Here is a 13945-nt window from a genome sequence, read left to right as displayed (position 1 = left end):
TTTTAAATATATCAATGAACTGAACCGTAGCCAGGAATATTAATATATTTTTTTTTATATATAACACTTAAAGATATATGATTTTTTATAATTAATTTTTAATTAAATCAAATTTTTTTTTATTAAAAAAATGATTTTATATTGCTTTTTTGCAGAAACACTTGTAAACACCGATTTTTAAAACTGAATGCCTGGCTACGGCTCCAAAGTATTTGTTGACTTTGTGAAATGTAGCTAAAATTATAAAACATATATATTAGATAAAAAAAAAATTCAAAAAGAACAAAAAAAAAATTTTTATTATTTATAAATTTTATATATTTAAAATGAGGGAATTGTATTAAATGAATAAAATAATAAAAATTTTTATTTTACTTGAATATTGAAGTATTTTCTTAAGACAAGTTACTATAAAGTATCATAAACATAAATATGAAGAAAATAAGATTAAAAATGTCTTTATGAAGACTTTTTATTGTAGGTGGAGCTAATTTTATTTTACAACTTTTTCAATTAATTTCTCTTTCTTGGCAGAGAAAGAAGAAGAAGAAATATATAACTGATATAATATATGTGTAAATGAAAGGCGTGTATATAAAATTTTCATAGGCTTATGAAAGATCGGCATCATTATATTGTATTATTGAGTATTAAATCTTCCTCTTGACATGATTACTTTGTAATAACTTATACATGCGCAATTAAAAGGAAAGTATTAGTAAATGTCTTTGATAGTTTCTATTACATAACTCATTTTCATTTTAAGATCTTTTTAACACAAGTAATGAGGAATATATTAGATTAAAGAATAAAATCACTTAAATATCTAATGTATAGACATTTTTTTTTAAAGAAAAAAAAATTGTTTATATATTATAAATAAAGATGAATCATTATAATGTATTAAAGTATTCTTATATATTAATGTCATTTTTAAAAGTAAAAAATGTAATGTAAAATTAAAGATCAATTATAAGTTTTCTCAGCTGTTTCAAATAATAATATAAAAACAATTTATGATTAATGGCACTAGTTAACTTTAAAATGTAGAAAATGTTAAAAATTTTATAATAACTAGTCGTTAGAAAAGTTTTTGTAAAAGTCTTAATCATTTTAAACGTATATATATATTATTTCAAAAGGTGCCAGACTTCCTTGTCTTACGATATAGTTTATTGAAAGAATAATCATATGAAAAAGTCAGCAACTTTAAAATTTAAAACATATCATATTAATTCTTGCTTTGACCAACAAAATAAAAGTAACGAAAATTTATAATTATTAAATTAACATTTGTTAATAATACATTTTAAAATTTTAATTATTAAAACTTCAAAATAACTGTACTTTTATCATTTATAATTAAATATATAAAAATAATTAAATTTTATTAAAATAATTCTTTTATCATATCATAAATTAATCCTGGTATTTTATTTTTATCTAAATAACTTTTTCATTAATGTGATTATAATAAAAAAAAAAAATTTTATATATAAAAGATAATTTATATGTGAAAATTAAAAGAAATTAATACTTTTATTTTAACATCATTAAAATATATATGAATGTTTATAAATAAACTATATATTTATATATTCTTTTTTTTACCGTAAAGTAAAGATTTTGACAAAATATCTTAAACTTATTGTGAATAATAAAAATAATCATTTATTATCTCAAAATTTCTTTATAATTCTTATTAAATTTTCCTGGTTTATTAGAAATTGTAAATTCTCATCAATCATTTTGTCATTATTTATAATTTTAAATTAAACATGTGTAATAAAAAAGAAAGGTACGAAGTATATTTATTTTTTTTCAATTAATTTTAACTATATAATAAATATACTTTTTACTAATATTGCACTTTTCAAGTAGAATGTCTATTTATTAACAATAATTCACAGTTAATGTTTTATCCTAAAATCAAAGGTTGATAATAAAATATAACTAAATATATTCAAAAATTTTTGATTATTAAACAATAGTATTATCTTTTAATAAAAATTTTTATATATTACACCATCATTTATACTTTCTTTTATTACATTAGACAAGGGATACTTTTATTTAGAAATATTTATTAAACATTAAAAATGAAATTACGATAATAATAATAAAAAAATAAATGTGCACAAATATATAGTGAAAATTTGATATATAATTGTTTAATGACAAGAATTATGAATATCAAATGGGATAAAAAAAAATAAAAAAAAAAACAATGTAACATTCCATAAAAAAATCACCAAATACAAAAAGTAATTTTTTTTTCTTTAAATTAATTGAATATCAAAAAAAAAATATAATATATATATATAAGACTTTTGTTCATCATATTTTGCAAATCAAAATATTAATCATTTTAGGACTATCCCGAAATAATTAAAAGCACAATATCATTAGAAAAAAAAATGAATTGATGTACAGGTTTTTTAAGCGACATTAGAATTAAAACTTTTTAAACTTTGTTCCATGCATTGACGATGAGCTATTCTTGTTACCCCTAATTGTGTAAATTTAGCTCTATCAAACATCATCAAATCTGCACCACGAATATTACGTTTTTGGAAATTTTTTGCATATTCAGACATTCTAATAGATGTTAACCAATCACATACATCCATTATTGTCCAGTTTATCAAATCTTTATTTTTATATTGATTTAAAATATGTGGTTTATCATCTTGATCTGAATCACCATGTCCAGAGTCAGGTTCATCATAATCTACTGGAGGTGTTTTAACAGGACCTTCAATACTCCTCTCTGATGATGAGGATTCTGGTTTTTGATCATATTCATATGTGGAAGTAACATAAGTTATATTAGAATTCTAAAAAAAAAATAAATTTTATTTATAAATGTTTATTTTTTTCTATAAATAAAATAACTTACAGTTTTGGTGGCAAAATTGATATTTATTGTTGGTGGAAACTGTTTATCTATATTAAAAGAAGACATTTCATTACATGTTTCTTCAATTTGTTGTGATAATATTGAAACATTATTAGAATTAATGTTATTTTTTAAATTTTCATTTTTTTCATGGTTATCATCACCATTTTCACTTGGTTCTAGGGATGTTCTTGATGATGTATATCTAAAAATTATATTATCTATAAATTATTACGATGTTTTGTTAACTTACCCACTATCTTTTTTTTGTGTCAAGGAATTATTATTATTATTATTTTTTCCCATAACATTTACAGATAATTTATTTTGTTGTTTTTCAACATTTTCTCTAATACTCTCCTTTAAACTAAGTGATCCAATATTATTTAAACTTTCACATGATTTTCCATTATCATCATATTCATCATCTTCAACACAAACTTTTTGTCTTCTTCTTGCTAAAGCATTACGTAAATCAGAATCAAAATCTAAATTTTTACCATTTTTTTTAATTTGTGAAACTTTTGAATCTTCATTATTATTGGTTGAAGATGTTGAATTTAATTTAACATTACTTAATAATGTTGATGTTATTCCAATTGATTTTGTTGATGGTAATTGCGATGAATTAGTACATTCTTTATCATTTTTTTTATATGATGTATTTTTTGATAAATTTATAAGTGGTGGTGGAGGTGGCGGGGGTGGAGGAATATTTCCTTTTGGAATTGATAGACTTTTATCATTTTTATTACTTTTTTTATTATCCTCTTCCAAAGAACTTTTATTTATTGGATGTCCTTTGATCACCGTTGATTTTGCTGATTTATAAATTATTTTTGATTCGACATCATTTTCATCACTATCAAAATCATTATAGTCAATTTGAGGAATTTTTGGTGCCTCATCATCATCTGTTATATTACCATTAATAATTGGTGGTGGTGGTGGTGGAGTTTTAGGTCTTATTGTTGTTTTATAAGTTTTTGAAAAATCAGAATTTGATGTTTTGCGTCCTCCATCATGTACCCTATTTATATTATTTTGTAAATTATTATAACTATTTTCATCATATATATATTGTTGATTAATATCAGGGGAACTATTTGATGATTTAATTTTTATTTGTTTGTTATCATTATAATAACCATTAAAATCTTTATGTTCTTGTGGATGTGGATGTATTAGATGACTATCATATCCAAAATATAATTGATTAAAAGAATTTGGCATACCATAATTTGTTTGTATACCATCACCTGAACTTTCATATGATGAATTATTCATTGAAGCACGAACTTGTTTTTTACGTTTCATATCAGCAACAGAATTAAATTTTTTACCACCAGTAGACGCATATTCACTTGTACTAGACATTGAATCACTCATGTCATAATTATTGATATTTGGTGTACACATCTGAACAGGCATATTTCTTCTTGCCATTAAATTTTCTAACTCAGCAGCTGAAATTCTTCTCTGATTAATATGATTATAATTAGGTAATTTCATTGATGACGTGGGTAGGATATGTTGTTGCATTGAGATGCCCCTTGCAACAGACAATGATGTACTTGGGTGACGAATTGGTGGCGGTGGTGGGGGTCGTGAAATGACACCATAATGTACTGAACGTCTAAGTGAATTTTGCCCTAATGATTGAAAATGATTATTATGCATATTAGAATCAATTGTTATAACTTTTAATGTTATTGTTTCTTTAACCATTTGTATCATTTGAACAACCTGTTCATGTGATGCTCTTCGTACATCAATACCATTAATTTCAAGAAGAAAATCACCAGGTATTAATCCTGCTTTCATTGCCATACCAGCCATATCAACACCTTCAAAAAATTGTAATCCTGGTACTAATGGTGTTGGTTCAAATATTTCATTTTCTTCTAAATTTTTAACACCTCTTAAAATAAAACCAAAACCTTTTGGTCCTCTTGGTATAACTAAAATTCTTGGTATATTAGCTTCAAAACCTGGTGGTGGTGTTAACATTTTTTCTGGTGCATATCTTTTTAATGTTCCATATTCTGATCTATTATTTGCATATATTATTTGATTTCCACTATGAATACTTGGTGAAGAACTAGGAACCATTGTTATTGATGATGAATCATTACTTAATTGATCATCAATATTATTTTTCATATTAATAGAACTTAATCTTGATCCAGGACCAAAATTTGACATAGTAGAAGGTGATCTATAAAAATTTTCTGATTGCATACTACTTGATATTGATACTTGACTTAATGATCGTCTTCTTGATATTGTATTACTTGGAATTCTTCTTTTAGTATTATATTTTGGTGTACTTCTATATGGAACAACAATTGATGGATTATAATGAAGTATTACATCAACAACTTGTTGATTACCAATTAACTGTGCAACATGAAGTGCTGTTTGCCCTTGATTATTTAAAATATTAACATTGGCACCACGAAACAATAAAACACGGGCACATTCTGGTTTATTATTAACAGAACATACATGTAATGGTGTATTGCCATTAATATTTTGTGCATTAACATTAGCACCATAATATAAAAGATGTTCAACATGTTTTGTAAGACCATTTTTACAGGCCTGATGAATTTCATGATTACCATGCATATCAGTTATACCAATTTCTGATGCTTCAGCTAATAACATTTCTGCTATTCTATCATCAGATTCTGTTGTTAACATTGAATAATATAATGGTGTCAAACCTATTGGATCTTTATACGAAGGTGAAGCACCTAATTCTAACATTGTTTTTACGTTACTTACAAATGATAAAAATGCTGCTTTATGTAGACCGGTCTGAAATTAATTTATTTTAATTACAATAAATATTTATATATATATATATATATTTATTATTTACCTGTCCTTCACTATTACGGAAATCAAGATGTGCTCCTCCACCAACTAGTTGGATAATGACATCATGATTATCTTGAATACCAGCTGCCAATGTTAAGGGTGTCTCACCATTAATATCATGAAAATTAGGATCTAATCCTTGATGACAAAATTTTTCAATTTTTGTGCTATTTTTTGATTGTACATAATCCATAAATTTTTTTAAATTTGATTTTGAATGAAGTTGTTTGAGGCTCTTTTCATCGAGCCTCAACATCCTATATACTCTCTTTTTATATTTCAACTAAAAAAAAAAAAATAATAATAATATATAAGAAAAATTTTTGTATTTTAATATTTATACAAAATATTATAACTAACTAAATAAGACAAAAAAAAAAGTATTTAGTAAAGAAAATAACATGAATGTAGTATTTATGAAGTAAATAAAGTAAAGATAACTCTAACAAAATAGTAAAATAAATAATATTGAAAACATAACGAACATATAATAAAAGTAAAATTAAAGTATTAATTTCAAGAAAGAATAAATCATATGTGAATGTAGTATTGTTTAAAGAATAGAATTTATACATGCTTCAATGAAAGTTACATTGATTTAAGAATTCCAGATTATTATTTAAATATTATATATCATTTATATTTAACTTTTATCTTTTTTTCTTTTATATACCAAAAAAAAATTTAAATGAAAACTAGCACAATTAAAAAAAAATATTTTTAGTTATCAGAAATAGATATATTATCTAATTTAAAAAAAAAATTATTATTAAAATCTATTCATTTCATCAAAAAGAAGAAAAAAAAGAAAGAAAGACTAATATATATATATAATGTTATTATCATTATCTTATTATTTACAATAATTTAGAGGTATGATTTTTGTAAACGTTAAATGACAAAAAAAATATTAATAATTGTATAGAATAAATAGAATAATGGGAAAAAAAAATTATTTAAATATAAACATTTAATATATTTTTGTAAGTATAGAAAAATTTATTAAAATATTACAGTAAAAGAATGGTCACGTAATTTAATGATTATATAAATAATTAAAAGTATCTTATTCAGTAGGTTCTTATATTTAAATATAATATATTTTAAAAGCTACTTAGAAAAATTTTTCAAATGACATATGTAAAGAGTGAATGGTATGTCCTGAAGGACCAGTCCTGTTATAGACTTATTTTTCAAAACTAATAGTAATAATTTATTGTTCTTTGAACAATAACTTTAATGATAGAACTAGTTAAAGATATTTTGTTGAACCTATTTATATAAAGGAATTCAAATATATTTTAAGGTTGAAGTGAGTTATATTGTTAGTATAGTTAATTAGTGAGAAAAATAGTAAAGTATGAAAACTCATTTTTAAATACTTTAATGTATCAGATATCTTAAGTTATTATTTTATTTTACGGAATTATTTACAAAATAATTTAACAATTTTTTTTTAAATGTAAAAGTTTAAATTTTAAAAATAAAAGTTACATTTGTATGTAAAGTATAATAGAAAGATTTTATTACATTTTCAATGACAAAAATAATTTGTAAAAAAAAAGTTGGATGAAATAATTAAAATAAAAGTATAAATTATTAAGAATAACTTTTGTAAATATCATATAAAATTTAATTATATAATTTATATCTAATAAATTAAAAAAAAAATAATACCCGTAAAATATAATTAAAGAGAGCATTAATGTGTCTGTTAAAATTTGTACTAAATATTAACAATTGTAATTAAATTTTTAAAATTATAATTTTTTTATTTTGTCAAATAGAATGAAAAAGAAAAATCGGGTTTGTTTAAGAAAATCTGATAAAAATATAAGTTGATTGTCAAATATTTTTAATACCGGTAGTTTTATTTAATGGTACTTGAATAAGTTGTGAAATATATGTGGACAAAAATAAAAGAGGCAGGTTAGATGTCTTTTCAACGGGAAAAAAAAATAATAATGAAAATGTTCAATGAGTATCTTTCTTTTTTTTAAAATTTTTAAGAAGATTAAAGCTTGTAATGTACTTTAGAAACGCACCTACTTAAATATATGTAGGACAGTATGTTAAAAAAAATATTAACAAATTATTTTAAAAAAAAATAAACTTACCTCAAGATATGGTACACAATCGTGAAAAGGGTAATCTTGTATTGGACGATCTTCTAAAAGAAATTTACCTGCTCTACCGTCACAGGGTGGCAAAAATAATCCAAAATTAAATGCTTGTGATAATGGCTAAAAATAAAAAATAAATTATTGTAAAAATAATAAAATTATAATATTTTTTGAATTAATATAAAATCTAGATAATTAATATCAAATACATTTTATATTTCATACCAATAATTATATAAAAAAAAATAATTGAAATATAAATCTTGTAATTATATAGACTACCCTTCTTCAAACTACTTAATTTTTATTGAATATTACATTTTAAATAATTTTAAACAAAAATTATATTTTAGTGAACGACCTCATATCCAAAATATATATATATATATATATAGATTATTATATTGGATATAAGGTATATCTTCAAAACAATATGAAAAATAATAATTGAGACTGTATATAAATAACAATGATACAGATTTTTAATGGAATTTTATAACTCTATTATAACAAATGTCCATCATTTTATTTTTTATTTCTGAGGTAGTTATTAAAATTAATGATGTTCTATATACCAGTTGTTATGATAACAAATTTTTGTTATTTGAAAGTTGTTGCGACATATTTTTAAGTAAAAAAATAATAAAAAAATTTGTAAACTTGATTTTATTACAAGAATCATAATTTTTTAGTGATTAATATTATCATAAATTTGTTAAAATTTTTTTATGATAAGAAAATAAACATACCTGTGGAAGTGCTGCTAATAATTTTTGTTTAATATCCCAGACTATTTCGTCTAAATGAACATAAAAACATTTCTGAAAATAAAAGATTTTTTTTTTAATAAATTAAAAATAATAATATATATACATATAATGAATAAAAATTTTTTAATTTATAATAGAAAGTTGTAGAAATATTATAAAAGGGAATAAGTAATGAAATTAAGTGAATAGAAATAATTTCAATATGATGTTTTTATAATAATGTTAGAGAATGTTGAAGACTCTTAAATACAATTATATTTTATTAAAATAAATTTATTAAGGTAACCTTTATACTAGAATTTCTAAATAAATAATTTGTTGTAGTTAGTAAAATTACAATTATCTTCTATTTATAATAAAATATTTTTTAATATTTGATTTAAAATATTTTGTCATTTTTAAAATTTATAATAAATATCTTATCATTATGATCTATATTATTATTGTTTTTCAAAATATTTATTTATAAACACGTATATATTTTATTATTATTAAAATAAAAATCTTAAGTTTTTATCATGCTTATATATATTTATAAAATAAATTAAATAATTAAGTATCTCAAATAATCTAAAAGTTATATAATAATATTATCAAAATATATTAAAAGTAAAGAAAAAGTTTTATTATTATAAAGATGTAAGTAACAATAAAAAGAGAAGGTATTCTTGTGATTGTATTTAATATAAATGTTAAAATTATAAAATTTCTACTTTTTTCCAGATTTTGAATAATGAACACTTGACATTTTAATTTTACTAACTTATAATTATAATAATACTTTTAAATTTCAATAAATTAATTTTATACTTTATTTTATAATCATAACTAATTTATATTTTGATAATTATAAAACTTACTTGAAATTTTAAATCAGGTACAAAAATTTGAACATTTATATGTTCATTATCATCAGTAATTACACTATTATCCATTTTAAAAAAAAAAAAGATAAAGAAAAAAAAATTTTTTTTTATCTTTTTTTTTAATTATTCTTTTTTTTTAATAGAAAAATTATCCTTTTTCAAAAATTTTTTATAATAAACGTGTATTACAAAAATTTTGATTTACTAATAATTTGATAAATTGATTGTTAATTGATAGACAATAAAAATATAGTAAGTAACATGTACTAAACAATATAATAAAAAAATTTCTTTTTACAATAAAAGTGTATAGATATAATTTGTCTGAAAAGTCAATTTTTAAGTAGAACAATTGTAAAAATATTTAACAAATAAATGTTATTTTAAAAATAAAGTTAATTTACATAAGATAAAATATAAAAAAGTATCTATTAAAAGGAATTCCTTAAAATCATTTTATAATAATGTACAAAAGTATAAAATTAAAGTAATAATAAAATAATGGTAGAGGTATAAAAAGGATATAGATAAAAATTAAACAGTATAATTAAATATTATATTTAAAATATCATCTTAAATAATAAACAAAAAAAGTTTTACATATATAATGTTTGTTAAAAAGATGTATTCTTGTTATTATTTATGATATAATGAAGAAATTGAATTTAATCAAAAAGTTAAAAATTTTATATATTATGTATTGGAAAAATTGAAGTAAAAACTGGATTGATAAGTAATGATAAACGAGTGATTACCAATTAGTAAATATATTTGATTTCCTGAACTTTTACATGGAACAGAAGATAATTTAATATGTTATGTAAATTTATTTATAATGTATGACAATTAATGTTTACATAAATAAAAAAGATAATAAGAAAAGTTTTATTGAAAAATTAGAAGAAAATTAGTAATTTTTTTATTGTCAAAATATTTTAAATGTTCTCTTTTTATTATTTATATAATAAATTAAAAAGACTTTAAAGATATTTTAAAAGATTTTGTAACATTAATCTAATGATTCTTTAAAAATTAATATTTTATTGTATTTGTCTTAAGATATTTTAAAAGAGATAACAATAATACCTAATAATAATAGTAAATATAGTGAAGTAATAGAAAAATATGAATATAATATTATTAATATGACAATACTTTACTATTCTAAGATATTTTAAAAATAAGTAAGTTAGAAGAAGTTTTACTAATAAACATGCTTATTAAAGGTGAACTTGAATTGTTGATATATTTCAAATAGATTGTGAGGAACTAATTTAAATGAGAGATTAAAGTATTACTTATTGTTATCTTTTCTTACAATAATACAATTACTTAGTAATATAATTTAAGAAAAAAGATGATATACTATTGAAAAGATAAACTTTAAAGATAAGAGTATAACTTCCTTTATAATAACTATTTCTAAATGATGGTTCAATAGCTTGCAATCATTGAAGCGTTCAAAAATAAAGGTATTATTAAGAAAATGAACCTCAAACTTTTTGTTATCTTAATGTTTACCTTATATGACTTTAATAATGATTAATCGAAATTATTATAATAATAAAAATTTTTATTAAAAGGCACATAAATCATAAAAAGTGGTTCAGTGAATCATGCACACATTAATCAAGAAATTTTAATGTTAAAAAAATGGTTTACATAACATATTAACAAAATTGATGTATATTTTAAAGATAAGATTTAAAAAAAAAATCATTTTAAGACAGGTAATTAAGTTTTTTTTTAACAAGTATAATAAAAAAAATTGTATTATTTAAAGTTATTTACATAAAGTTAACAAGTTTTGATTTCATAAAATTAGATGTGCTAAATGAATATATTTCAACAACTCGTATTTTCTCTTTTTTTAAAATCATATCTACAAAAACCATAAAATATTTATATGTTTAGATTGTCAAGATATAATGACAAAAAAAATGTGATAAAAAAAAATACTTGACTATTATTTGGAGTGATTTTTTTATGTAAAAAACAAATATCCATTTTAAAAGAATCATATGAAATATAATTTATTTGTTTATAATAAATGAAATATAACTTTCTATGTAATATAATTATTATTTGTAATAAGAAAGTATACATTTGTTACATGATCAAGTAAAGATAAAAAGTCAAACCTATATCAATATTATAATAATAACATGAAAAAAAAACAATTATATTCCATTTTAATGATAGTTAACAAAAAGAAAAAATAAAATAAAAAATAAATATACTTTAGAAATATATATATTGAAAAGAATAAGTTCTTTATACAACATGATTTTATCTTTTATAAATAAAATTAACGTAATAAACTCAAACATGTTGTCATTATTATCAGATCCTGGAATATGAAAAGCATCATCTATTTAATTACATAATGATTCATACATATAAATAAAAATTAAAAGATGCTAAACTCATAATAAAACAACTAATTTATAGTAAAATTATATTATACATATAAATAAAATATAATAACTAACTAATATTAAATAAGAAAATAAAAAGTAAAAAATAATGGATTTTTAATTTGATTAATATTAAAACTTGATCAAGGCTTATTATTAAGTGGGGGATTATGATTGATATGTTTATGTATGTTTACATTACATTTATTTTATTCCATTAATTTACCTTTCAACAAAATCAGACATTTTAAATTATTTGCAGTCTCTCTTTAAAAATAATATTTTTATGATTAATTTAATTAAGCTACAATAATCTAGTCAAAAATGAGATAGAATAGAAAATTCTCATATCATTAAAAAAAAATACTAAAATGCATGGGAAGGTGAATTTTTATAATGTAAATAAATTTTTATGAAGTATCTCTTTTTAAATATCATTTAAAATTTATATTATAAAATGTTAAAAAGAAATTAAAGTATGATGAGAAAATTCCCCACAATAATTGATACTTTTTTTTTAAAAATTTTTTTTGTCCATTAATGTTAAAAATACAATTAATATTATATAAAATTTATAATAAACATTTGTTACATTTTTTGAAGAAGTAAAAATTACTCTCATCAAAAAAGAAATAATCATTTAGTATATTAAAAAAAGAAAAAATTTTCAAGGAATAATTTTCAATGTTATATGAAAAAAAAAGTACATATGTATTAATTGATTAAAATGTATAAAGTTCAACAATTGGTAACCTTTATATAAGATAAAAATAACTTAACATTAAACAAATTAGAATGTGATGTAATAAATATAATAAAGATAAATTAAAAGTTTTGTTTTAAATAAGAAAAAATATTTTATATTATATATATCTAAGAAATATTTTATCTACTTTTACAGTAGATAATACTATTATATAAATATAAAAATAAATAATAAAATGTATGGATATTTTAATAGAAAAGTAAAATATAATTAATGAAGTATATTTAATTTTATTTATATCTATCATTATATTACACTTTTTATGTTAATAATAAAAAGATAAAATATGAAAAAAGTAAAAATTGTATTTATTTTTATAATAATATAAAAAAGTTTTTTTTTTTTATTATTTTTAAATTACATTATATATTTTTGTGAAAGTTAAAAATTGTAACTAAAGAAATTAAGGTAACTTTCCTTTTTAAAATAAAAAGGGTTGATTTTTAGTTTTGTGTTAGTTTGAATTAAAAGTATGTCTAATCAGGACATAGATAAACTGTTTAAATTGAATTGTTAGAATATATAATTATGGTTCAATAAGTAGAATATAATATAAAGGAATAAGGTAAAAGTATTTCATTATTTATATATATATAGGTATACTAGACATATCCACTTATAGATTTATATATATCCATATATATATATAAATTAATATATATATATATGTGAGGACACTTTTTATAATTATGCCAAAAGTTGAATTGTCACATGAAAAGTGAGAGTAAATAATGATCATAAATTATTATGGAATGTAGACAAATTTGTGATTGTTAAAAAATAAGATGACTATATTATATATTTTGACATTTAAAATACCATAATATATATAACATTTCTACAATACAATTTGTAATAAAATGTTATTTATATATAAGTCATACAAATTTATTGAATTATTCAAAAAATTTTTTTTTATACTTTTAATGAATAAATAAATATACACATATATATAATTTTAAAAAAAATGAAAAAAGATATTCTATTAAATAATTAATATATTTCAACAAAAAAAAATGAAAAATATTTTTCATTTTTAACAATAATATTAATGTTACAATTAACCTTTTTTATATAAAACTAAAATAACATAAAATAATAGAAACTTAAATAGGGAAGATTAATATTTATGGAAGCTAAGAAAAAGGGTATTTATGAGACATCCTCATCTTGTAAAATAATCTTCTTTACACCAAATCATCTATTGCCAATAAATTA

At 19.7% G+C, this 13945-nt stretch overlaps 1 protein-coding gene across 1 annotated transcript; it reads right to left on the bottom strand.

The window, feature by feature from the left end:
* Positions 1 to 2438: 2438 nt before the first annotated feature.
* SRAE_X000046000 (PDZ domain and Sterile alpha motif domain and Ankyrin repeat and Sterile alpha motif/pointed domain and Ankyrin repeat-containing domain and Sterile alpha motif, type 1 domain-containing protein) lies at positions 2439 to 9613 on the bottom strand (the record flags this gene model as incomplete). Its single annotated transcript, XM_024644808.1, has 7 exons — positions 2439 to 2837; positions 2900 to 3104; positions 3153 to 5722; positions 5787 to 6068; positions 7903 to 8028; positions 8658 to 8729; positions 9539 to 9613. The coding sequence occupies 7 exons, from the start codon at positions 9611 to 9613 to the stop codon at positions 2439 to 2441; spliced, it is 3729 nt and encodes a 1242-aa protein (XP_024510329.1).
* Between the last annotated feature and the right edge of the window lie 4332 nt (positions 9614 to 13945).

This window comes from Strongyloides ratti, assembly GCF_001040885.1.
Source record: "Strongyloides ratti genome assembly S_ratti_ED321, chromosome : X".
NCBI classification, from domain to species: domain Eukaryota; kingdom Metazoa; phylum Nematoda; class Chromadorea; order Rhabditida; family Strongyloididae; genus Strongyloides; species Strongyloides ratti.
This window is presented reverse-complemented; position numbering and strand designations above follow the sequence as displayed.